Here is a 23,605-nt window from a genome sequence, read left to right as displayed (position 1 = left end):
AACCGACTTTTGTGAAGGACTTGTCTTGTTCCAGTGAACTCTGTCTAGTGTTGATGGCATGTTCTGCAAGTCCAGACTGTTTAGGTTCAAGATATTGAATATACGACTTGTGTTCTTCTATCTGAATAAAAGCAGATCTTCCCATTTGTCCGAAATAAGATAACCCACAAGAGCAAGGAATTTGGTAGACACCTGGATAACTTAGATGTGGAAACTTGTCCTTTGGAGAAGTGAGAAAGGTGGTGATTTTTCTGATTTGTAGAAAGGCAACAAAAATATATAGTGGTTTTAAAACTTTCGCTATGTGTTCACTAATGCCTTGCACATAAGGGATAGGAATACGCGTTATTTCTTCTATATTTGAAGAGGAAGATATATCAAAACTACTTAAAGCTCTTTTGATGAAAGAATTCTTATATCCATTAGATAGAAAAGAGGAAATAATATATTGCAATTCTTTCTGTAATAGTTCCTCTGAAGAACAAAAGGTGTGTGTGCCTGATGAACCAGTGTTTTAATAGTTCCCATCTTTTGACTGGGATCATAATGAGATTCATCATGGATATAATGGCCTGTATGAGTCTCCTTCCTGTAGACTGAGAAATGTAAGTTACCATCTGGTTAGTAAAGAATTAAACAGTGCTTATTTACTTCTACTTCTAGGGTGAACTGGATCTTTCGATGAAGTGCATTTAATTTAGAGAGAAATTGTTGTAATTCATCAGAAGAGCCATTCCAGATTACAAAGATGTCATCTACATATCCGAACCAGTGAGTAGATCTAGGTGAAATGTGTTGTCAAAAATATATTGTTCAAAGTGCTCCACATAGAAGTTGGCAGTAGCAGGAGAAATAGGATTGCCCATTGCTGTTCCTTTGATTTGTTGATATAACTTGTTTTTAAAGGAAAAATAACCAGAAAGCATTACATAATCGAATATTTTAACAATGTCTGAAGGAAATTCTTGTTGCAGTAATTCAATGGTGTCAAATAAAGGAACATTGGTAAATAATGAAACACCATCTAGACTAATCATAATATCCAAAGTGTCCAAATGAAGATCCGAAATTTTCTTTTTGAAATTCAAAGAATTTTTTATATACGTAGCAGTTCTTCTAGTTGAAGAAGTGAGTAAATTTGATAAAAAAATTTGAAATTTTATAAGTGGGACATCCTATACAGCCTACTACTGGTCTTAATGGAATGCCTGGTTTATGAACTTTTGGAAGCCCATACAATCTAGGTGGACGACTGAAAGAGGTTTTAAGTTTTTTTCTTTTGATCTTCATCCCATATAGATGTATTATCTATAAGAGAATTAAGTCTTTTTAATTGACTACTGGTAGAATCCGATGTGAGGGGCCTGTAAGGTGTATAGTCACGGAGCAGTAGAGATGTTTTTCTCTCATATTCTCTTCTATCTTGAATAACTACAGCCTTCCCTTTGTCAGCTTTCGTAATAATTAATTTTTTTTTCCCAGTGATTTTAGTGCTTTTAATTCTGAATAAGATAGATTAGGGTGAGGAGGCTTGGCATTAAAAAGCATTTTTGCACATCCAAAACGTGTCTTGTTAGCTGTTTTTTGGGATAAGGATCGAATACCTCTGTCTATGCTATGAAAAAATCCATTGGGGTACCTTATTTGGAGCAGCGGTGAAATTATGTCCTTTTGATAAAACAAGACGTTCACTGTCTGTTAGTGGATAGCCAGAAACATTGATAACTACTCTATCTGTATTACAGACATTAGTAATGGATCTAGGGAGGCTCACCAGTGCATCAAACTTACGTTTTAACTTATCACGAGAAGCTGTGCTTCTCGTGATAAGTTGTTAGTTCAGAGATATATTCAGAGCCACTTCATTACCTGCCAGACTTCACTGTAGTTCAGTGTACTGTGCCAATCACTTCTATTAGAGACTTCCATTGTTTAGCCTAGGTTAGGTTGAGCATTGCAAATTGCATTCTACCTTGACTATCTTAAAATGAATATCCACTGCCCCTACCCACCTTTGTGTACAGTTTTATTAAATTTGTTTCTTAAATAGTGTTATATTCAAAAGAAATGTGGAAAGAATATCATGAGAATAAGAGTGAGAGGAGTTATGACGTATATAAAGTTCAGGCCAGAAAAGCAACGAGTATTGTGCTGAAAGCTAAACCGGAGTATGAAAAGAAATTGGCCATGCAAGCTAAAGACAGTCTAAAAGAATTTTATCATTATGCTGCAAGCAAAAGAATAACTTTATTGAATGCAGGTGGTTCTCAGGTATCAGAAGCTAATGAGATTGTTCAGTTAATGAGTGCTCACTTTGCTAAGATATATTAACCAGGTGTATGTAACATGGTACACAGAGCTACTGCCACATTGGATGAAGAGTTAGAGGTTCATGAAAATGAGGTTGAAGAGCTGTTGTATAAACTGGATAATAATTTGTCTATACTGACAGATGGAATATCAGCCCGTTTGCTAAAGGAATGTTTGGCTGAATTGGCTAGGCCTTTTGCATGTTTGTATAACTTGAGTCTCAGCTCAGGAATAATACCACAGGAATGGAAGGAATGCATGATAGCTCCATTGTACAAGGACAGTGCAAAAACTGATATGTCTAACTACCAATCTATTAGTATCTTTGGTGTGGTAGTGAAGATTTTAGAGAAGTTGGTAAGAACTCGCATACAGAAATGGGTAGACAAACAAGCTATACTTTGCAAGGAGCAGCATGGGCTTACTAAAGGAAGGTCATGTTTTAGCAATTTGCTCATATTTTATAACAATGTTACAACCGAGTTGGATAAAGGGAATGGATACGCTATGATAATGTTTTTTTCTAAGGCATTTGATAGGATACCACACGGAAGGCTGTTGCATAAACTGGAGAATATGGGATTGGAATAAAAACTCTTGACTTGGATCATGGGATGGTTGACAGACAGATATCACAAAGTGCTATACAGTGGGTGTGAATCTGCCAGATTTAAAGTGACCAGTGGTGTAACTCAGGGTTCAGTCCTTGGGCCATTATTGTACAATCTATACATTAACAACATCAGGCAGGGTCCAACATCAGATGTGCAATTGTTTGCTGATGATGCAATCAGGGGTGCTACTGATATTCAGCACTCTTACAAAATGATTTGTATAGGCTGGAAATTTGGGCAAACGAAAAAGCTGTCAGTTTAATGTTAGTAAGTGTAAAGTTATGCACTTTGGCATGATTAGAGTTCCAGAGGCATATTATATTAGTGGGGTTATGCTACTAGAAACTGAGGAAACAAGGAATCTTGGCATATTGATTTATAGGAATTTGAAATTAAAGGTCACATAGCAAATGTTTCAAATATAACTCAGAAGATAATTGCAATGTTGAAGCGAACCTTGACATGTAAGGATAAGGAAGTCATTTTGCCTCTTTATAAGACTTTGATAAGACTACACCTGGATTATGGTGTGCAAATTTGGTCTCCTGGGTTCCAAGGGGATAAAAAAGCCGTGGAAAGGGTGCAAAGAAAAAGTTACAAACATTATATCTGGATTATGGGATTTAGATTATTAAATGAAAAGACAGATTGCTAGTATATGGATTGCAGAGTCTGGTTAACAGGAGAAAGAGGGGGGGGGGGTGAAATGATAGGGTCTATAACTTTTGAATGGGTGTTATAGGCTATCATCAGATGAAATGTTTTGTTATATGGAAGGTGGGGAGAGAACATAGGGACATCCATCAGCTGACACTTTTTTTATTCCCATATAGGGAGTAGGCAAGGCCGTTTTAACCCTATCTAACTTTTGGAGACTGAGTGGGCAGTTCAATCTCCATGGTACCAATCATCTGATTGGTACCCAATCAGAGATAGCTAGCCTAAGGTTATCACTAATTAAGCAGCACGCAGCGAAGAGAGATGGCTCAACAAGTGCCGCCATCTAGCGGTCCCCTAACATAATATATTTAATGTCTGGAATAATGTGGGTTCTACGGTCGATTTTCTTGAGTTTCTGGGAGAAAAAACTCGCTTGCCCATGCCAGAGATTGACTATCTCGGGAACCGTCAAAAAAAGGCTTAGAAAAATTTCCTCTAGTTGCCGACTAGATTCGAAAGCAAGTCTTCCTTTATGCGGTCAAGCGCATTGGTGTGCAAATTCTACATCCACTGAGCTACACAGGCTCTTTTTTTTTTAAAAAAAATAAGCTAATGCCTTTTTATTCCTGTATATGGATTAGACGAGGCCGTTTTAGCCCTATCTAACTTTTGGAGCTTGAGTGGGCAGTTCAATCTCCACAGGGGCATCCATGGAAATTAAATTTATTTGCAGTCAAGAAAGGGTTAAGAGCTAGGTTTTTCTCCTAGAGAGCAGCAAGTGGAATAGTTTGCATCTAGTGTGAATGAATTTAAGGAAAGGTATGACTGCTGGTTTGGGTGATTCATAGCCTCCCTTGATGAGTCCTTGACTCCCTGGAGGTCTAAGATAATATTTATAGTTAATAATATATTATACTTGGGGGAGACCACACTCCTACCAGGCACGTCCCCTGGGTGGCGGATGGGGGAAACCCAAATGGGTTGCTCTGAATAAAGAGTCGTGGACCAAAGGATGTAGCAGAGGCATGGCAAGCTGGCTACATCATTATGCCAGTAACTTTCATGAGCAGGAGAAAGTCTGCAAATCGAGATGGTGCTACTGTGTACGGGACAACTGACGTGCCTACTCAAAGACCACATAGAGTAAGTGAGAAATCAGCAATGTGGTCAGCCAAGGACGTGAAACATGTAGCCACCCTAAACATAAGATCACTATACCGACCTGGAAAATTGCAATTGGTCCAGGAGACTGAAATGGAGTATTTTAGGTTTATCAGAGACACATTGGTGCAGAAATGGATTCATGGATTTACCAGAAGTAAGACTATACTTCTCAGTAAGAAAAGATAACATACACAGAGAAGGAGTTGCATTATTAATTGAAAAGACACTTACACACTCAATAACTGAAATAAACCTAGTGTTTCCTAGAATAATCGTAGCCAAACTTCAAGCAAAAGAAAAAGGTCAAACAATTAAAATAATCCAAATATATGCACCAGACAGTAACCATTCAGAGGAAGAAATAGAAAATTTCTATGAAGAACTACAACAGGAAATAGATAATCCTAAAAATAGAGAACTCATGATAGTGATGGGAGATTTTAATGCAAAAATAGGACAGTTCACAGCAGACAAAAAAGATGATTGGGAAATTTGGATGCGGAGAGCTTAACGACAGAAGAGAACAATTACTCCACTTCTGTAAAGCAAACGATCTAATGATTACAAACACATTGTTCTATCAACGCCCTAATAATAAATATACGTGGACATCCCCAGATAGTAATATAAAGAACTGCATAGACTATATCATCATAAACAAACAATGGAAAAGATCAGTAAATAATGTATGAACATTAAGAAGTTTTGATTTTGACACTGACCACGAAATATAACTGCCAAAGTGAAGATAAAATTCAACAGGAAAAACAATATCAGAAAAGAAGAAAACATCAACCAATCAAAACTAAAAGATAGCTCAAGCAGAAGCCGATTTTTAGAACAGATGTGCTTGAAATTAAAACCCTCCATCTTATAGAACAGCAGAAAATACTGGAAAGAAGGAAAAGAAACAGTGTTATCAATTGCAAAAGACACTCTAGGTTCCAAAACCAAAATAAACAAACAGTGGATAACTCAAGAAATTATAGCTACAATAGAAGAGAAAAGAGAGGCCATGATACTTGTAAACCAACAAAACAATGAAGAGAATAGAGAAAAATACAGAGCACTAAAAAATAAAGTTGATAACGTATGCTAAAAAGCCAAAGAAAAATGGTTAGAAGAAAAGGCTAAGAAATGCCAAGAAGCATACAACAAAACAACTTGATACCGTAAGAGAAATTTCAAAGGAATTCTCAGCAAAAGCAGTAACAATGATAAACAACAAGATGACTGAAACTGGGAATATTGAAGATATAAGAAAAATCTGGTCAAACCATTTTAAGATTATCTTCCACCAAGGAAACTAAACTACAATGCCAACAGTAGAAGAAAATAATGACCACCCAAAATTTTTACAAGAAGTTAGATATGCAATAAAACGGATGAAAACAATAAAGCACCAGGCATTGCTACTATCCCTACTAAACTGTGGTCATATGGAGGCAGCATATCAATAGAATATTTAACAACCCTATTCAATAAAATACTACAAACAGAAGAGATCCCAGATGACTGGAGAACTGGAAAGATCATTTAAATATACAAGAAAGGAGACAAAAGAGACTGTAGAATTTACAGACCAATCAGTTTACTCCCTCACACCTATAAAATATTCATAAGAATTATACAAAATAGATTAAAAACACCTATGAAGAAATGATAGGCATAGAACAAGCTGGTTTCCGAGGAAACTATTCAACAATAGACCAAATTTTCACATTGCACCAATTAGTAGAGCTCAGCTGGGAAGATCATAAAGAATTTGTTGTTTTCTGGACTTTAAACAAGCTTTCGATAGCATCAACAGAGAAATCCTTCTTAAAATTCTACTAGAAAAAACAATAGACAAATATATAATACATTTTCTGATAAAATATTACTCTAAGACAAATGCAATAATTAAAAAGGACACACTCACAACAGAACCCATAGAGATCCAAAAAAAAGGAGTAATGCAAGGATGCCCATTATCCCCCATGGCTATTCAACATATATCTAGAAGAAGTTGTAAAGAAGGCAATAGACAGTGAGCCTGGAATCAATGTCAATGACATAAATAATATCAAATATGCGGATGATCTCGTCCTTCTTGCAAGAACCCCAAATGAACAATTTCGTTTAGCTTGTTTATCTACAAAAGTTGATAAACAAGCTAAACGAAACCTGCAAAACATATGACATGACAATAAATATACAAAAGAAAAAAAGTGATGAAAATAGGAAGGAACGGAACTACCATCTCAGCCACCCTAAACAGAGAACAAGTAGACAACTTCATATACCTTGGATCAAAACTAACAGAAACAATAGATGAACTCAAAACAATCAAACACAGAATAGCAATAGGATGGACCACCATTGGAAAATTACAGAAAATCTGGAAAACAAACAAGATATCTAAGCAAGCCAAAATCAAATTATATGAATCAATAATTATTCCAACAGTCACCTATGGAGCAGAAGCATGGACAGTTAAGAAAAGAGAGGAGAAAAAAACTGCTGGCATTTGAAATGAAATGCTTAAGATAAATAAATAAAACAATTTGGATAGAAAAGAAAACAAACATCACAGTCAGACAAGAAAACTATTGTATAAAAAGACAATAATAGAAAAAATTAGAAAACAACAACTGAGATGGTTTGGCCACACTGTATGCATGGACGCAGACAGACTTCCTAACATCCTAATCAATACTTTTCCAACTGAAAAAAGAAGACCTGGAAGACCAAGAATTACCTGACTGAAATTAATAAAGAACATCTTGGGATGCAGAACAAATATATAAGGAACTTTTTCGAACAGCAAGGAATAGAGAAGACTGGAAGATCCTGCTCAAGAGAAGACTCAACCCGTCTTAGACGGAAGAGAAGAAGAAGAATATATTATATTTAATATAATATATTTAATAATAGTAATATTTTCATTGGTTTTTTTTTTCCTGTTTATTAGGGCCCACAGTTGCAAGAAGATGGAATAATGTGACAGCATCTGGTCCTAAAAATGTGAAACAAACAAAGGGAGCAAAATCAAAACCTAAAACATCTGTTTCGCATCAGCATGAAGCAGATTATGTTACTAAAAGGTTACTTTCTGCCAGAAGGCTTAAAATAAATGATTTGAAAAATGAACTTGAGGATTGCCAAAGACAGATGAAGGTAATCTTTATAAACTTTTAATATTTTTACCTCAATGTTTAACCTTTGATAATTGTACTTCTAGGAAAAAAAAGTTTGAAGTTTTTTTGATAGCAAATGATATTCCTTCAATTTCTAAGCAATTTTTTAAATAGATTTTTATCCAAACATTAGTGGGCATTTGGCATGAATAATTATTTATTTACAATTTTCTATTTACAAGCATCTTTCTTGTTTTCATTCTAACCCTGTTGAGATGTAAAACAAGAAAGATAATCTCGTAACCAACTGTTGATAACTGACATTAACATGATGTTTCTGCCATCAGTAATTGTCACATTATTGTAGTGATGCTCTTGACAAATAGTATGAAGTATTATAAGAAACTGAAGCTGGAAAAATATAAAATTAGTTACTTCTGGAGTCATATTAGGATGACAGCTAGATGACTGAGAAGAAACCTTCTCACAGCTTATAAGGAATACAGAAAACTAAGAATTGCTTGTCAAATATAGATCCAATATCTACAATTCATATTCTTGTGTTGCACTCTATTACAGATAGCCTTTTGAATGTTATGGACTTGCAGTATTTGTACTTCATGCTGTGAAACTGTATTCTATATTTGACTCAAACTAAATATACTTTATGATGATAAAACATAATTGGATATCATGCTGCTGGACATTGCCTGTTATACAAGGTCATGGCTCTTTTTGTCTATCAATCTATCATCCAATCCCATCTGCTTTAGTTTAGTAACCAATAATGTGTGGGAGTTGTTATGTGTATCTTGATGGTAGATGATGAGGATATCTAGTGCTGGTTCAAAGATAAACTATCTAGTTTTGATATTATGATTGTCTCTGTAATCCATATTAATTCTTTAAAATATAAAATCTGGAATAAACTAGAGGGAGCTGTACACTATAAGGGATCATTAAATATAAAAATTGTGATCTGACAGAACAGGTCCTGCACACATCCTTATGATGGAGCCATAGAGAGATTACTGATGATGACTCCTAGAAACATAGGAGTTGCACCCACATTCAGGACATAGGGAAATGACCCTAGTGATTAGTCATTGAAATGAACTAATCCTCATCTAGTCCTTATGATGGAGCCATAAGGAGTTAATGATGATTATTCGAAACATGGGATGTCACCCACACAATGCACCTACATGCAGGACATAGGGAAATGACTAGTGATTTGTCATTGAAATAACTTTAATCAGTAGAGTGAATTGTCTAGTCATAGAGCCATGAGAAAGTGGTATACTTATACTCCTGTACTCCATTAACTCACGTCGTGCTGCAGTACACTAATCATTTGGAACCCCCTTTTCTGGCTCTAACAATGCTCATTAGAATCTAATTGCATTATGAACCTATTTAGTGTTAAAGGGAATAGCAGCTGTGGCACATGCACAGGAGGGATGAAGTAGATAGATGTTAGATAATGGGAAAAAAATTATTACAAATTATTATGATGTTGAAATATATATAAACCTTTTTAAACATTTACAAAAAAAGTGTGTGTGCGTGCATGCCATCATTGGCATAAAAAAAGTATACAGGAATCCCTTACTTCGCATGGTTTCAAATAACACACTTTGAATTAACACTGTTAATAAATTGTTACCATAATTTATTTAACATGGATTAAAAATTCACTTAACATGTTATCCCCTTCACACTGGTCCAGATGAAACTTCTTAGACTGTTCTAGACCTTAGGGTAAGGCATAGCTTTATTGTATCACTAAATACAGTACAAAGCCATTTAGATTCTATGTACTATATTAATTGACAGTTAGTGTAATTAGAGACAAATTTTTTGATACTGAAAAAAACTTTTTCTCCGATAGACATACTGCATAACATGCAAGCAAAACAAAGTTTTATTGTAGCAGCAAACAAAGTATATAACTGTAAACATCACCTGTTTATAATATAGTCATTTGGTACAGAAATCAAACAATTTATGCAAATTTTCAAAGACAATTAAAGAATTATATAACTCTAAATCAGAATTGCATTTGAGATTTTCTATATCATTAAGACAGTTCACAAATAATAATTTTTCAAATAAAATAAAACTGAAAAAGTAGCATGCCATATACTACATATTGAAAACAAAAAAATGCACCATCCCTATGTAGAAAATTCTTGCTTGAAGCTAAATATGAGGAGGCGTCACACCACTCTGAAGTAATTCACTTAATTCAATCTTAACGAATTCATATGTTTTTGCTTTATAATTTCATGTGAATTTGTAACCCTGGGAATGTACATATGTGCTGTGAGAATAGTAAGCATTATGATACCATACACGTTGTCTGCTGCTTTATATAAACATTTTTATATTAAAAAGAAATCCTTCATCCTTGACTATGGATAAAAAGAAGAGTGAAATAGCAAGTGCTAATAATGAGTGTGGACTGTATGAGGTAACAGTGCTACTCAATAAATGTTTGGGAAATATTAAACCCTCGTTCAGAAGAATCGAGTGATAATAATGATCTCATTAACATCGGTGAACAACATGCATATGAAGAACTTGATTATTATAATGCAGAAGAATATGTACTAATGGAAGACATCACTAACAAAGAAGAATTTGAGTCATTGTTTTGAGCTGTTGAAACTTTAAAGCAACAGTTTACGGATGCTGACCCTAATCTTGATTACCATATGGAAGATCACCAGAATGTAGACAAAGCTATAAGTTGTTTCATGACATGTACACACAGAAAAAGAAACAAAAGTCTGTGCAAAGTGTTTTTTTAAAATGTTTTTGATGATTTTCTTTTAAATACATTTTATTATTTTTAAACGATTTTATTATCATTTTATTATCCCTTATATTAGCAATAAAATGGTAAAAAAGTGTTTTAAAAAATTTAGTGATGATTTTGAAAGGCTGTAGATGAGTTATAATTTTGTTTGTTGCTTATTATATTTGATCAACATGTTTTCACGGGATACATTAACAAGTGAGAGATTCCTGTATATATATATATATATCAGTGATGGTGTGTGTGTGTGTGTGTGGGTGTGTGTGTGTGTTGCAATAATAATAATAATACCCCTGTACTGTAATAATAAGTTATAGAAACTGTTGTGCTCTTTCTTCTAATTCAAACAAACAGAACATAAAAACAAACTTATTCAAAAAGTTGAGATAGGAAAAATTTCAAAAAAAGAATATTAAAGGTTGCATCAATGTCTTGCTTACTGGAAGGAGCACTTCTGAGGCAAGAAGGTAGGCTAACATTAATCAGAAGATGGACCTGGTGCTGGAGAATCAGGATTTGATTCTGCTTCTGGAGGAGAGGAGCTTACCACTGAAGTCGGTTTCTTGAAAACGGTATCTAGGGTTGTTTCAGCCTTTTTTCTTTCTTTCTTTCTTTTTTTTCATCATAAATGGCCTTGTAGCTGCTGATATTCTCACTAACTGTATGGCAAACCTTTGTAAATTGCTGAATGTTAGGATCTTGTTCCTCAAGCTTAGCAAATACTGCTTCAATAAAAAGAAAGTCTTCAGCTAATTCTTTTATCATAGACTTTCTTTGCTCTGGATCTTCTGATTCTTTGTGTTCTTGTGTTTCTATCAGCTGCTTCTCTATCTCCATAAGGTCTTCATTGTTTACTTCTTGTGAATGGGACTCTAGTAAGTCAATGATATTATTTTCATTGATGTCCAGTTGCAGTGCATTGCCACTATCAACCACAGCTTTTCTGGCTTCAGCAATATCTTCTGTGAAGCCACAAAAATCATCACAGAATTGAGGCCACATCACAGCTTGTTCCACAACCCCTTTAATTGTTGATTTGTTCCTCCCAATAATCAGCAATGATTTTAATGGCATCATGGATGTTATAATTCTTTCAGAACTCTCTCAAAGTTATCACATCATCTTCTGTAGCCCTGACTGCTTGTGGGGAATGTACACCATAAGTAATAAGCCTTAAATGGTGGTAAAAATATGACCTTTACATTAGGGTGAAGGTCATCTAAAGATGTTGGATGTCCAGGAGCATTGTCCACACAAGCAGAATTTTAAAAGGAATTTTCTTTTACGAATAATGTTCCACAGCAGGAATAAAACAGCTCAAGAACCAATCTTCGAACATGGCAAGCATGATCCATACCCTTAAATTTGACTTCAAAATAATGGGAAGAGCTGCTTTAGTAATGCAGTGAAGTGTGGGTTTGTTTACATGTGCAAAAGAAACTAGTTCCTGAGTTATTAATTTAGATATTTAATTATGAATTATCCGTATGGGGAACATTGGGAGTCCGTTCGTAAGTACGGAACACTGTAAGCTGGGTTGTCCATAACCCAGGGACCACTTGTATTTTATTTATTTTTTTTTCCTTTTCGCTATTCAAAACAAAAGTGATAATAAGAGACCCTTTTAATTATAGAGCAATGTTGTAAATACTAATCTTCTGGCCATTCTCAGTTGAGATAAAGATAATTTAATAAATTTTTATGTTACAAAACTGTGGCTGTTGAGGCTGCAGTTTGAAGTTCTATGACAAATAATGGATCTTATTTAGATGCATGCAAGTAGTGGTAGGCATAGTTTGTGAGTTGAAGTCCATATAATGTTAGTAAAATTGTTATGGAAAGGTTTTTTTTTTTATTTTTTTGATGCGATTGTTGGCTGTTGTTTTTATAGTGTTATTTGTCTGTATTTATGTTTTTTACTAAGTAATTTAAGGAAATTACAACATCACTAGGATATACATTAAAATAAATTTTAATATACTTCAGTATTTCGGCAACGTCACGTTGCCATTTTCAAGAAACTTAAGAACAAGACACGTGCACGCAGGCACAACAAACAGTAAATGCGGAAGAAGCAGGAAACTATTATTTCTCCTAAAGTCCTGTTGATATTCTTGGACGATTGGGCTGAAGGTCTTCTGATGTAGGTTTCCCAAATTTGAGGCAGTCTCATGCAGCCAAATTTGTTGAGGTTCGAATTGCTTCTTAGGGCTGAAGCTGATTCCATGAAAAGCCTTTCATACTTGTATTTACTACGGTGTACTATCATGGCTTTCTTCCACCGTATTCTATGGCAGATATCCAGTGCATGGTCCACAAGACCAGAGTGGCTGTACTGGTGAAACTGGATGTACTGTCTTGCCTGTTTTGGCCAAAGTAGGACAGCTTACAGCTGCAAGGGACCTGGAAGACACCAGGTAGGTCTGGGGGGGGGTTGGTCTTTGGTAGAGAGGATAAGGGATGCCCCCCCCCTAGACCTACCTGGTGTATACCAGGTCCTTGCAGCTGTAAGCTGTCCTACTTTGGCCAAACAGGCAGGGCAGTCAATATCAGAATTTCAGAACACAAGGACTACATCTGGTTTCACCAGTACAGCCACTCTGGTCTTGCGGACCATGCACTGGATATCTGCCATAGAATATGGTGGAGAAAGTCACGATAGCACACCGTAGTAAATACAAGTATGAAAGGCTTTTCATGGAATCAGCTTCAGAATCAGCCCTAAGAAACAATCCGAACCTCAACAAATTTGGCTGCATGAGACTGCCTCAAATTTGGGAAACCTACATCAGAAGACCTTCAGCCCAATCGCCCAAGAATACCAACCTTGCCTGCTAGGGGCACCATCAGGACTTTAGGAGAAATAATAGTTTCTTGTTGTTAAGTTTCTTGAAAATGGCAACGTGACGTTGCCGAAATATTGAAGTATATTAAAATTTATTTTAATGTATATCCTAGTGACGTTGTAATTTCCTTAAATTACTTAGTAAAAAATGCATAACCAACGTCTAAGCCTTTCCACAAGAATCTGTATTTATGGTATTTGAAATGTTTTTTATCTTTCACCTCCAGAAGGTTGTAAATCAATGGTACATTTCTATTTGAGCAATGTGTTCAGCCTAAAGATTTTATTAATTTTTTTTAAAATTTACTTTTTATTTTAATTTAATTTAATTTTTTTTTACATAATCTGGATGCTGTGCTTGAGAGAAAACATGGAACTTTTTCAAGCCACTTCAGGTTTTAAAAAAGCTGATTATATTTTCATTCCAAAATTCTACTTTATCTTCATCATCAGTTGCGTCCGTCTCTTGGGACTGGTAGCTCAGCAGCAATTTCCTCCATTCTGCTCAGTCATTGGCTTTCTTTTTAATCTCCTGGTAACCCCTCAGACCCATGTGTTCTTTGACTTGGTCAACAAAGCTTTTCCTTGGTCTGCTTCTTCTTCTTTTCTTCTCTTAAGTCCATCATGCCGAAGTATATATCCATTCCACCTATCCCTTCTAATATTGATTGATTTACGATAAAGAGCCAAGAGGCTATTTTTTTTTCCGGTGATATAAATTAAGGGGATAATAAATCCCATATTATTTTACAGCCAGGTCCGAAATTAGGAGATCGAAATCCATCGAAATCTAAGGGTTTCATGCTGAAGAACTATCGGTGAGTCCAAGCGTAAGTCATCACTTGGGTAGTACAACACTATGGCAACTCATGTCAAAGTTGGAGCAAGCTCAGTCACTATCCTTAATATTTTCTCATAATGTAAGACTCAGCTCCTAGAAGATGTATTACTGTTTTCGTACCCGACTGTAAAATAATACAGGATTTATTATCCCCTTAACTTAATTGATTGATCTAATCAGACCTTGTTTTGCTTATCTCTCTTTTTCTCTCTCAGGACTTGTTCATTTGATCTTTTTTTTCTGTCCATTTTATTTTGTTCATGCAGCACCACATTTCAAAAGCCTCCAGTCTTATTATGCCTTCTCTGCCTAGAATCCAAGTTTCGCATCCATACAGCGCAATGCTCCATATCAATGTCTTTATTTTATTTTTTATTTTTTTCAATTGTAGGTTGAGGTTTCCTGTTAAAATGCTTTTCATCTTAAAGAATTGGACGTTTGCATTAATGTTTAACGCTTATTAAACATTAATGCAAAATGTTTAATAGGCTTAATGTTTATTCTGTCCACATGGTTAGCTTAGTGGTTATGTGCTTCGCAACCATATGCCTGGGAAAGGAGTGTCCTGGGTTCAATGTGAGGAGCTTAAGGATCTTTCTCAGACATAGCCAAGTTAGCAACCGGTCTTAGGTGTGGACAGCAGGGTTTCCTCCCCAGTTTATCTGGGGTTTTTCCTCCCACAAGCAGGCAAACCGGCTCCGTGAACACACGGATTACAGTCAGGAATACTTAAGACCCAGCTATAGGCTAGAATTGTTAGCTATGCTAGTCCTGAGCCCGGATAAAATTTGGGACATTGAGATGGTGCCATACTTCTCTGTAAAAGGGACCTCACGGGCATTATATCATCATACAAATAAATTTTTAAAAAAATTTATTCTTGATCTTATGTCTTCTCTTGTTCTGCCATCTTCTGTTATTAGGCTTCATAAGTATTTAAAGCTTTTTACTTGTTTTATTTGTTTCCTGCTTGTCTATATGCTCTATATTGATACGGGTTTTGCCTGTAACAAGGATTTTAGCCTTATCTGTGTTGATTTTCATTTTATATTTTCCGAGGTTATTATTTAGTAATTCTAGTATTGTTTTTAACATTCTTCTATTTTCTGCTACAAGGGCTGTGTCATCAGCAAATCTCATACACATGATTTGCTCACCATTTATCTTTATGCCGCTATTTATTTTATCTTTAGTTTCCTGAATGGCATTTTCAATATGTAAATTAAATAAAAGTGGTGAAAGTATACATCCTTGTCTTACCCCACTCCTTATATTTATTATTTTCTCCTTATCATTGATTTTAATCAGTCCATTTTGATTTTTATAAATTTAATAAATTGTTTTCCTATCCCTCAAGTCTATGCTGATATTAGCTAGACAATTTAAGTAGTGTTTGCTAGTTTACTTTATCAAACGCTTTCTCTAAATCAAAGAAGCAAATGTAACTTCATGTTGGAGACTTAATTGAATATATACAGCACTCAGAAAGGATTAAAACTAATTTTAATGCTTCCAATATTTCATCTCAGTCACTGAGACATCTTTGGGTATTACAAAAAACTAATGTAACACACACACTCAAATACAACACAATACTAAGTGAAACACATGGGTAACACTAAAGTCCTATCTTTTAAAAGGGTGTTTTGATGGCCATTTAGGCCATCAAAACAGCCCTTTTCTGAATTACATGTAGTGATAGAGATGCCTGACTGTACTGATTCCAGTTCCTCTTGAAGAGTAATTTGTTTAAGTTGTTTTTATAACACAGAATAATATATATTGTTCCTTTTTTTTGAGAGGATAAAATAAAAATAGGGAGGACCATCAGGACACATGCCTTCTAGTTGCAAACACTTTTTTTTTTTTTTTTAATGTTCACAACAGCAAAAGTTTGGAAATCTATTTTACTATTGTGTAATTAACATTAAAGATAAGACTAAACATGTTTTTTTCAAGCTTTCAATAAAGTGGGTGATAGCCTTGCACTATGCTATTTACAGAACCAGATTTGTCTACTACCTAAATTTTTATAAGCATTTGTGCCAGTATGATTATTCTAATCAACTACTTAGTAAAAAAGCAGCAACCCTCTCCAGTTGGCTAAAAACAACAACTTAGTTATCTCAATCAAGAAAATGATTGAGATTAAGACTGTGATTTTGTTTTGATTGGAATTATGCAGAAGCAACTGTGAGGCAAGTACATTGTGTGTCTGATATTTTCAAGTGCTTTGCCTGTTTGCTGAAAAACAAAACTCCTTGTTGGGGGGAAAAAACCATCATATCAGTATGAGACTGTAACTGAAAAGCCCTGATTTGAAGGTTCTCATAGTACAAGTTTTGAACCTGGGTTTTCTAACAGAAGGAAACTGTTGCATTCTCTTGACATCTGCTTTAGAGGCATATACTATGGACCACATATCTCATATGTGGTCATATCTCTGCTATCTGTGAAATGCATGTTCGGCAGCTGATTTTCTTGTTTTTTGCATGTGGGAAGAGCCCTGATTTCTAAAAAGGAATGAAATTGAGATACTTTTTCTATGTTTTAGAAACAGCATTTATAAAAATAAAAAAAAAATCTCATAGTCACAGTTCCTACAAAGCAAAGTTTTCTGGATGAGTTGTGAAATCCTCAACTAGCAAATACAAAAGTAACACTTGGAAGAGTTCCGACCGTTAATCCTAGCACACACCAAGTTTCAAGTTTTGCATTACTCGAAAGATAAAACAAGAAATATGACTACTTTCAGAATACAGATCATAGAAAAAAACATTATTGTTAGTAGTAGTAATATTTTAGTAAAAGTAGGATAAAGGGACTCTTTTCATACATCGCTTTATATTTGAAAACTTCTTGTGTCACCGTTATGTAAATTGTATTCTATAGTGATAATGTGATTGCAAACACATTGTTTTATCAACACCCTAATAATAAATATACATGGACATCCCCAGATGGTAATATAAAGAACTGCATAGATTATATCACTATATCACCATAAACGAACAATGGAAAAGATCAGTAAATAATGTATGAACATTAAGAAGTTTTGATTTCGACACTGACAACGAAATATTAACTGCCAAAGTGAAGATAAAATTCAACAGGAAAATCAATATCAGAAAGAAGAAAACATCAACCAATCAAAACTAAAAGATAGCTCAAGCAGAAGTCGATTTTTAGAACAGATGTGCTTGAAATTAAAACCCTCCATCTTCCAGAACAGTGCAAAATACTGGGAAGAAGGAAAAGAAACAGTGTTATCAATTGCAAAAGACACTCTAGGTACCAAACCCAAAATAAACAAACAGTGGACAACCCAAGAAATCATAGCTAAAATAGAAGAGAAAAGAGAGGTCAAGATACTTGTAAACTAACAAAGCAATGAAGAGAATAGAGAAAAATACAGAGCACTAAAAAATAAAGTTGATAACCTATGCAAAAAAGCCAAAGAAAAATAGTTATAAGAAAAAAGCTAAGAAATGCCAAGAAGCATACCAACAAAACAACCTAAAATATTGAGTCTTCTATAACACTCAAGAGAAATCACAAAGGAATTCTCAGCAAAAGCAGTAACAATGATAAACAACAAGATGACTGAAACTGGGAATATTGAAGATATAAGAAAAATCTGGTCAAACCATCTTAAGACTATCTTTTACCAAGGAAACAAAGCTACAATGCCAACAATAAAAGAAAATAATGACCACCCAAAAATTTTACAAGAAGTTAGATATGCAATAAAACAGACGAAAAACAATAAAGTACCAGGCATTGATACTATCCCTACTGAACTGTGGTCATATGGAGGCAGCACATCTCAGATGACTGGAGAATTGGAAAGATCATCCCAATATACAAGAAAGGAGACAAAAGAGACTGCAGAAATTACAGACCAATCAATTTACTCTCCCACATCTATAAAATATTCATAAGAATTATACAAAATAGATTAAAAAACACCTATGAAGAACTGATAGGCATAGAACAAGCAGGTTTCTCAGAAAACAATAGACCAGATTTTTACATTGCACCAACTAGCAGAGCTCAGCTGGGAAGACCATAAAGAACTATATTGTTTTTTTTTTGTGGACTTTAAAGAAGCTTTCGATAGCATCAACAGAGAAATCCTTCAAGTTCTACTGAAAAAAGCAATAGACAAATATATAATACAGTTTCTAATAATATTACTCTAAGACAAATGTGATAATTAAAAAGGACACACTCACATAGAGATCCAAAAAGGATGCTCATTATCCCCATGCCTATTTAACATATATCTACATCATAGGTTCCCAAACTTTTTCGGGCCATCGCCCACTTTGCAAGACATAAATTTTGTAACACGCCCCCCATTAATATTAACACACCCCCTATAATATTAAATTATATAAAATTGGATTTATTTATGTACAAATCAATTAGAAAAGTGATTTTATGCATTTTATATATATTTTGAAATGAAATATAATGAATATATTTGCTACTGTAAACATAACCTATTATACACACATATATACATGCTCTATTTTCTCATTGACATAGAAAATTGACATCTATTTCTATCTGACATGGTAAATTTTCAAATGATTAAATAATTGAAATAGAAAATTGATAAAAAAAAATTGATTGTGTTAGACGGGTATAAGATGAATTAAAATGCAATATTTAAATTTAAATGATTATCTAATCGCAAAATCACGAAAATAATTAATTTTTAAATATATATTATTAATTTCTTCTATAAAGAGTCACCAACCGCCTGAATGCCCCCAAATGCTTCTGATCCCACTATAGCCCCCCCCAGAAGGCTTCAGCGCCCACTGAGGGGTGGTACTGCCCACTTTGGGAACCTATGATCTAGATGAAGTTGTAAAGAAAGCAATAGACAATGAGCCTAAAATCATTGTCAATGGTTTAAACATAAATATCAAATATACGGATGATCTCATTCTTATTGCAAGAACCCCAAATGAACTACAAAGGTTGATAAACAAGCTAAACGAAACCTGTAAAACATATGACATGACAATATATATACAAAAGACAAAAGTGATGAAAATAGGGAGGAACAGAACTACCATCTCAGCTACCCTAAATGGAGAACAAGTAGACAACTTCATATATCTTGGATCAAAACTAACAGAAACAATAGATGAACTCAAAACAATCAAACACAGAATAGCGATAGGATGGACCACCATGGGAAAATTACAGAAAATCTGGAAAACAAACAGGATATCTAAGCAAGCCAAAATGAAATTATATGAATCAATAATTATACCAACTGTCATCTCTGCAGAAGCGTGGACAGTTAAGAAAAGAGATGAGAAAAAACTGCTGGCATTTGAAATGAAATGCTTAAGAAAAATAAATAGAACAAGTTGGATAGAAAAGAAAACAAACAGTACAGTCAGACAAGAATTATTGTATAAAAAGACAATAATAGAAAAAATTAGAAAACAACAACTGAGATGGTTTGGCCACACTGTATGCATGGACGCAGACAGACTTCCTAACGTCCTAATCAGTACTTTTCCAACTGAAAAAAGATGACCCAGGAGACCAAGAATTACCTGGCTGAAATTAATAAAGCACATCTCGGGATGCAGAGCATATAAGGAACTTTTTCGAACAGCAAGGAATAAAGAAGACTGGAAGATCCTGCTCAAGAGAAGACTCAGCCCATCTTAGACAGAAGAGAAGAAGAAGAGCGATGATAACAATAGTTACATAACAATAATATTCCAAATTTCTCATGTGGGATATATATATATATATATAAGATGCCTTAATTATATTCCAAACACTTCTGAATAATGACTAAATCATTCTCTGAGATGTTTTATTTCTTAAGTAAAGAAATGGTTTTGAAACATTCTGTGTACCACACTCCCACCTAATGCAATTGGTTTTTGAAATTTGCCTATTTTAAATTGTTTTTAGTAAATAAGAATACAGTTTGCCGGTAGTGAAACTTTGGCTAATAAATTTTCATAGCAGCGTATGCCACTGATGAGGAATTTTCAACATAGCACTATTAATGCATGTGTGTTAAGGCTTAAATGCTGGGAAAAACTCATGATAAAAGTTTAATGGAGTGAAACAGCACTAGGAAATTATTAAAAGTAGTATTTAATGCTTCCAATATTTCATCTCAGTTACAGAGATATTCTCAGGGAGTACAAAATAAGATTTGTGGCACACACAGCACAAAACTAACTAAAACATTTGATATCACCCTTAGAAGCACCCTTTGATGGATGCAACGATATTATTGCCTTATTTCTTTTGTCAAAATGGTAAAATGAAGTAATTGATTTTGAATACTGTCTGTGAAAGCTTTCAAACCAGTAGAAATTTAGACAGATTAGTTGAGTTCCAGGAAATGAGAAGGGGGAGAGTGCTGTTGACTTCAAAATGAGCATAAATTTTGAATAAGTCCTTATAGGATATCCTTCATATATTTTCAACATATCTACAGTGATTAATAACTGGATATTATAGTAATGTGCATCCTAGGGGGAAAAAAAAATCTTCTGTTGCAATTTTAAGCAAAAGACGAAGTCAAAGTGTCCTTGCTGAAATATTATTGGATATAAATTTTTGATATTAAAAAAGTCTCAGAATTGAAAACTGAGTAATGCAGTTTAACATTATTTGTTAAAAATTCGTTTCTAAAACTGAAGGTGACAAACCATATACTGGAAGTTTGCAAAGAAAGAAAGCAAAAGGTCATATTTATTTCAATAATGTTATTTTAAAAAATTATAGATAATAATTTTAAATGCAAATAAACATTTGAAAATTGTGTGAAAAAAAATTGCTTCTGTATTGTCAGCAAAATGAAAGAACATGAATTGCCTTGTTCCACTGAATTGATTTGAAGAATAAAAGACAGAAAATTTACTATTACTAAATAAATTAATTGAAAAGGCTGATCTCTGATCATTTCAAGATTGAGTACTTATTTTCACACATGTGAAATTCGTTTTTATTTTTGGGAAGAGAGACAATAAATAAATTGTGCAGCAAAAAAAATTCTATTTTAGAACCATTCTGCTAATGGCTCTAAAATTGCCGTTAAGGGATTAACAGTGAGGAGGGTAATTATGATAGGTAGAATGCCAATGATATTTTGATCCATGAAATGCTAAGGTGGTTTGACTATTTCATCCACCTTGGCCAGTACTGACATTCCCACACACTAGCCCATTCAGACACTCTATTTAGGTCCTCTTGCAAAACTACATCTGCCCTACTTCTAACTCTCCTCAATTTTGCATTATCTGCAAACAACTATACCATTTAAGCCCTTTCCAATGTCATTTGCCTATAATTTAAACAATGACCCAAAACAGGCCCATGGGGCACACCACTAGTGACTTCCTCTTCTGGGATATCACTCCCTCATACACCACCTGCCGATATCTATCAGACAACCATTCTCCAATCCAACACGCTAATTTTTATCCAACCCCGTCTAATCAAATTTAACTACTAGTGTATATATGGTGTATTGAAAGCAGCATTTTGAATCGAGATTTATTTTATTGAAATCTGCACCTCCTTGGCCAGTTTAAGTAGAAATCTCCTTCTTGCTGATTCACAAACTAAATTCATTTTTATGCACAAAGATAAATGTTGTCCTCTTTCCTATTCAGGAGTTTACAGAATTCCTTGCTCATGTGGCTTTTCTTATTATTGGCAGACAGATTGATCTTTCAAATATAGCTTGGAAAACATCAAGATTATATCCATAATTCTGTTAAGTCCAGTCTTGCCAGTCATAATCTCCCTTGCAGTGATTGCAGTCATAATCACCAAGGATTCTTTGGAATAAGATTAAAGTTTTACAATAAAAGGCAATTTCTATTAGAAAGATTGTATAAAGAAGCTGTGAAGTCCATATTTATCATCCAAATCTAAACAAAAATGACTGTCTTAAACCTTTCCAATTTTGGGTAGTTATCCTATTCAGTATCCCACTTACAATTTCACTGTATTTTCCTTGAATTCTAATAGTTAAGATCAAGTTCTCCTCTTGCATTTAATATCATGTATTATAACATGTGCTATAATTTTCACTTGTTATTCTATTATATTCTCTCTTTAACTGTGTACATTGAAATGATCTTAAAACAAGACTGAAAATTCTGCTCACATTAAATATTTATTTCAAATAAGTGACTTCTGTATTTTATTTGCTTATATTCAATACTTAAATATTATTTTTACTTGATTAGGAACTTGAACAGGAAAATAAACTTCTGAAAAGAATTCAAGCGCGGTATGATCGGGAAATGGCAAAAATTGAGGATGCTAGAGGAGATTTACCAGATGTTTTGAATTCTCATAAGGAAGAGGTGAGAGCCATAACAACATTATTAAAACAGTCAAAAGACAAAAATAGGTAATTATCATTTTTCTTCTTACTATATTTTTATATTTATAGTGCCTGTCGATAAATTGTTTGGTATTCTCATTATTTCCATTCATAAAAATTTGTTTGTTTGACACTTTTGATATTTAACTGTAAAACATGTCTTTTCTTCTGATTTTTTCAGACATTCAGGAAGAAACTCATGTGATTTTTGTTGCGACTTATTGATGCCATCTAAGTCACTGGAGTTAAACTGTTGACTCATCTATAGAAATGATTCTATTTTTTTAAAGGACTATACATAGAAGGTTGTAAACACATAGTACATAGACAGAACGAGGGGAGCCTATTACATCTGTGATCATCTGTATGGCCAGTCGGGATTGGCAGACCATGCTCTGGATACTCCTTCACATAGGATTAGATGGAAGAAGACATCAATATTACATAGAAGTTAGTATGGGTCTGAGAGACTGATTTTAGAATTCAGCTATGAAGCACCCTTCTAACCTCAACAAGCATGGTTGTATTAATTTGTCAAAGATCTGGGAAACAGTCGTTTTGCCACCTGATAACTTGATTTCTCAAATTAACACTATAGTTATCTGGCCTATGGAGGGTGCCATGATGTAAGGACATTAGTTCTGTTTCAGTTCCAGTTTGAATTGTTTTCCACAATTATTTAGGTCAGTGAAAATTTGTGCTCTTAAAATGCTGGATAGAAAGCCAGTATTGTTTATGCTGTGAAGCACTATTATAAATATTCATTGACACCCAAGCCTTTCCATACATATCTGCTAGGAAAGTCTTCTCAGAGTTCTTCACATAAAGATCAGCTAATG

At 34.3% G+C, this 23,605-nt stretch overlaps 1 protein-coding gene across 1 annotated transcript in view; it reads left to right on the top strand.

Annotated features, from left to right (window-relative positions):
* Positions 1–23,605, top strand: part of LOC150096044 (uncharacterized) — a 137,226-nt gene that overhangs the window by 50,432 nt on the left and 63,189 nt on the right. Inside the window, exons 3-4 of the mRNA XM_090409160.1 lie at positions 7,702–7,907; positions 22,627–22,793. Of these exons, the coding sequence (XP_090265286.1) occupies positions 7,702–7,907; positions 22,627–22,793 (373 nt within the window). The remainder of the gene's footprint in view (positions 1–7,701; positions 7,908–22,626; positions 22,794–23,605) is intronic.

The sequence above is a fragment of the Typopeltis vanoorti genome, chromosome 19 (genome assembly GCF_054136105.1).
Source record: "Typopeltis vanoorti isolate ZY-2024b chromosome 19, IOZ_Tvanoo_1.0, whole genome shotgun sequence".
In the NCBI taxonomy this organism is placed as follows: Eukaryota; Metazoa; Arthropoda; class Arachnida; order Uropygi; family Thelyphonidae; genus Typopeltis; species Typopeltis vanoorti.
This window is presented reverse-complemented; position numbering and strand designations above follow the sequence as displayed.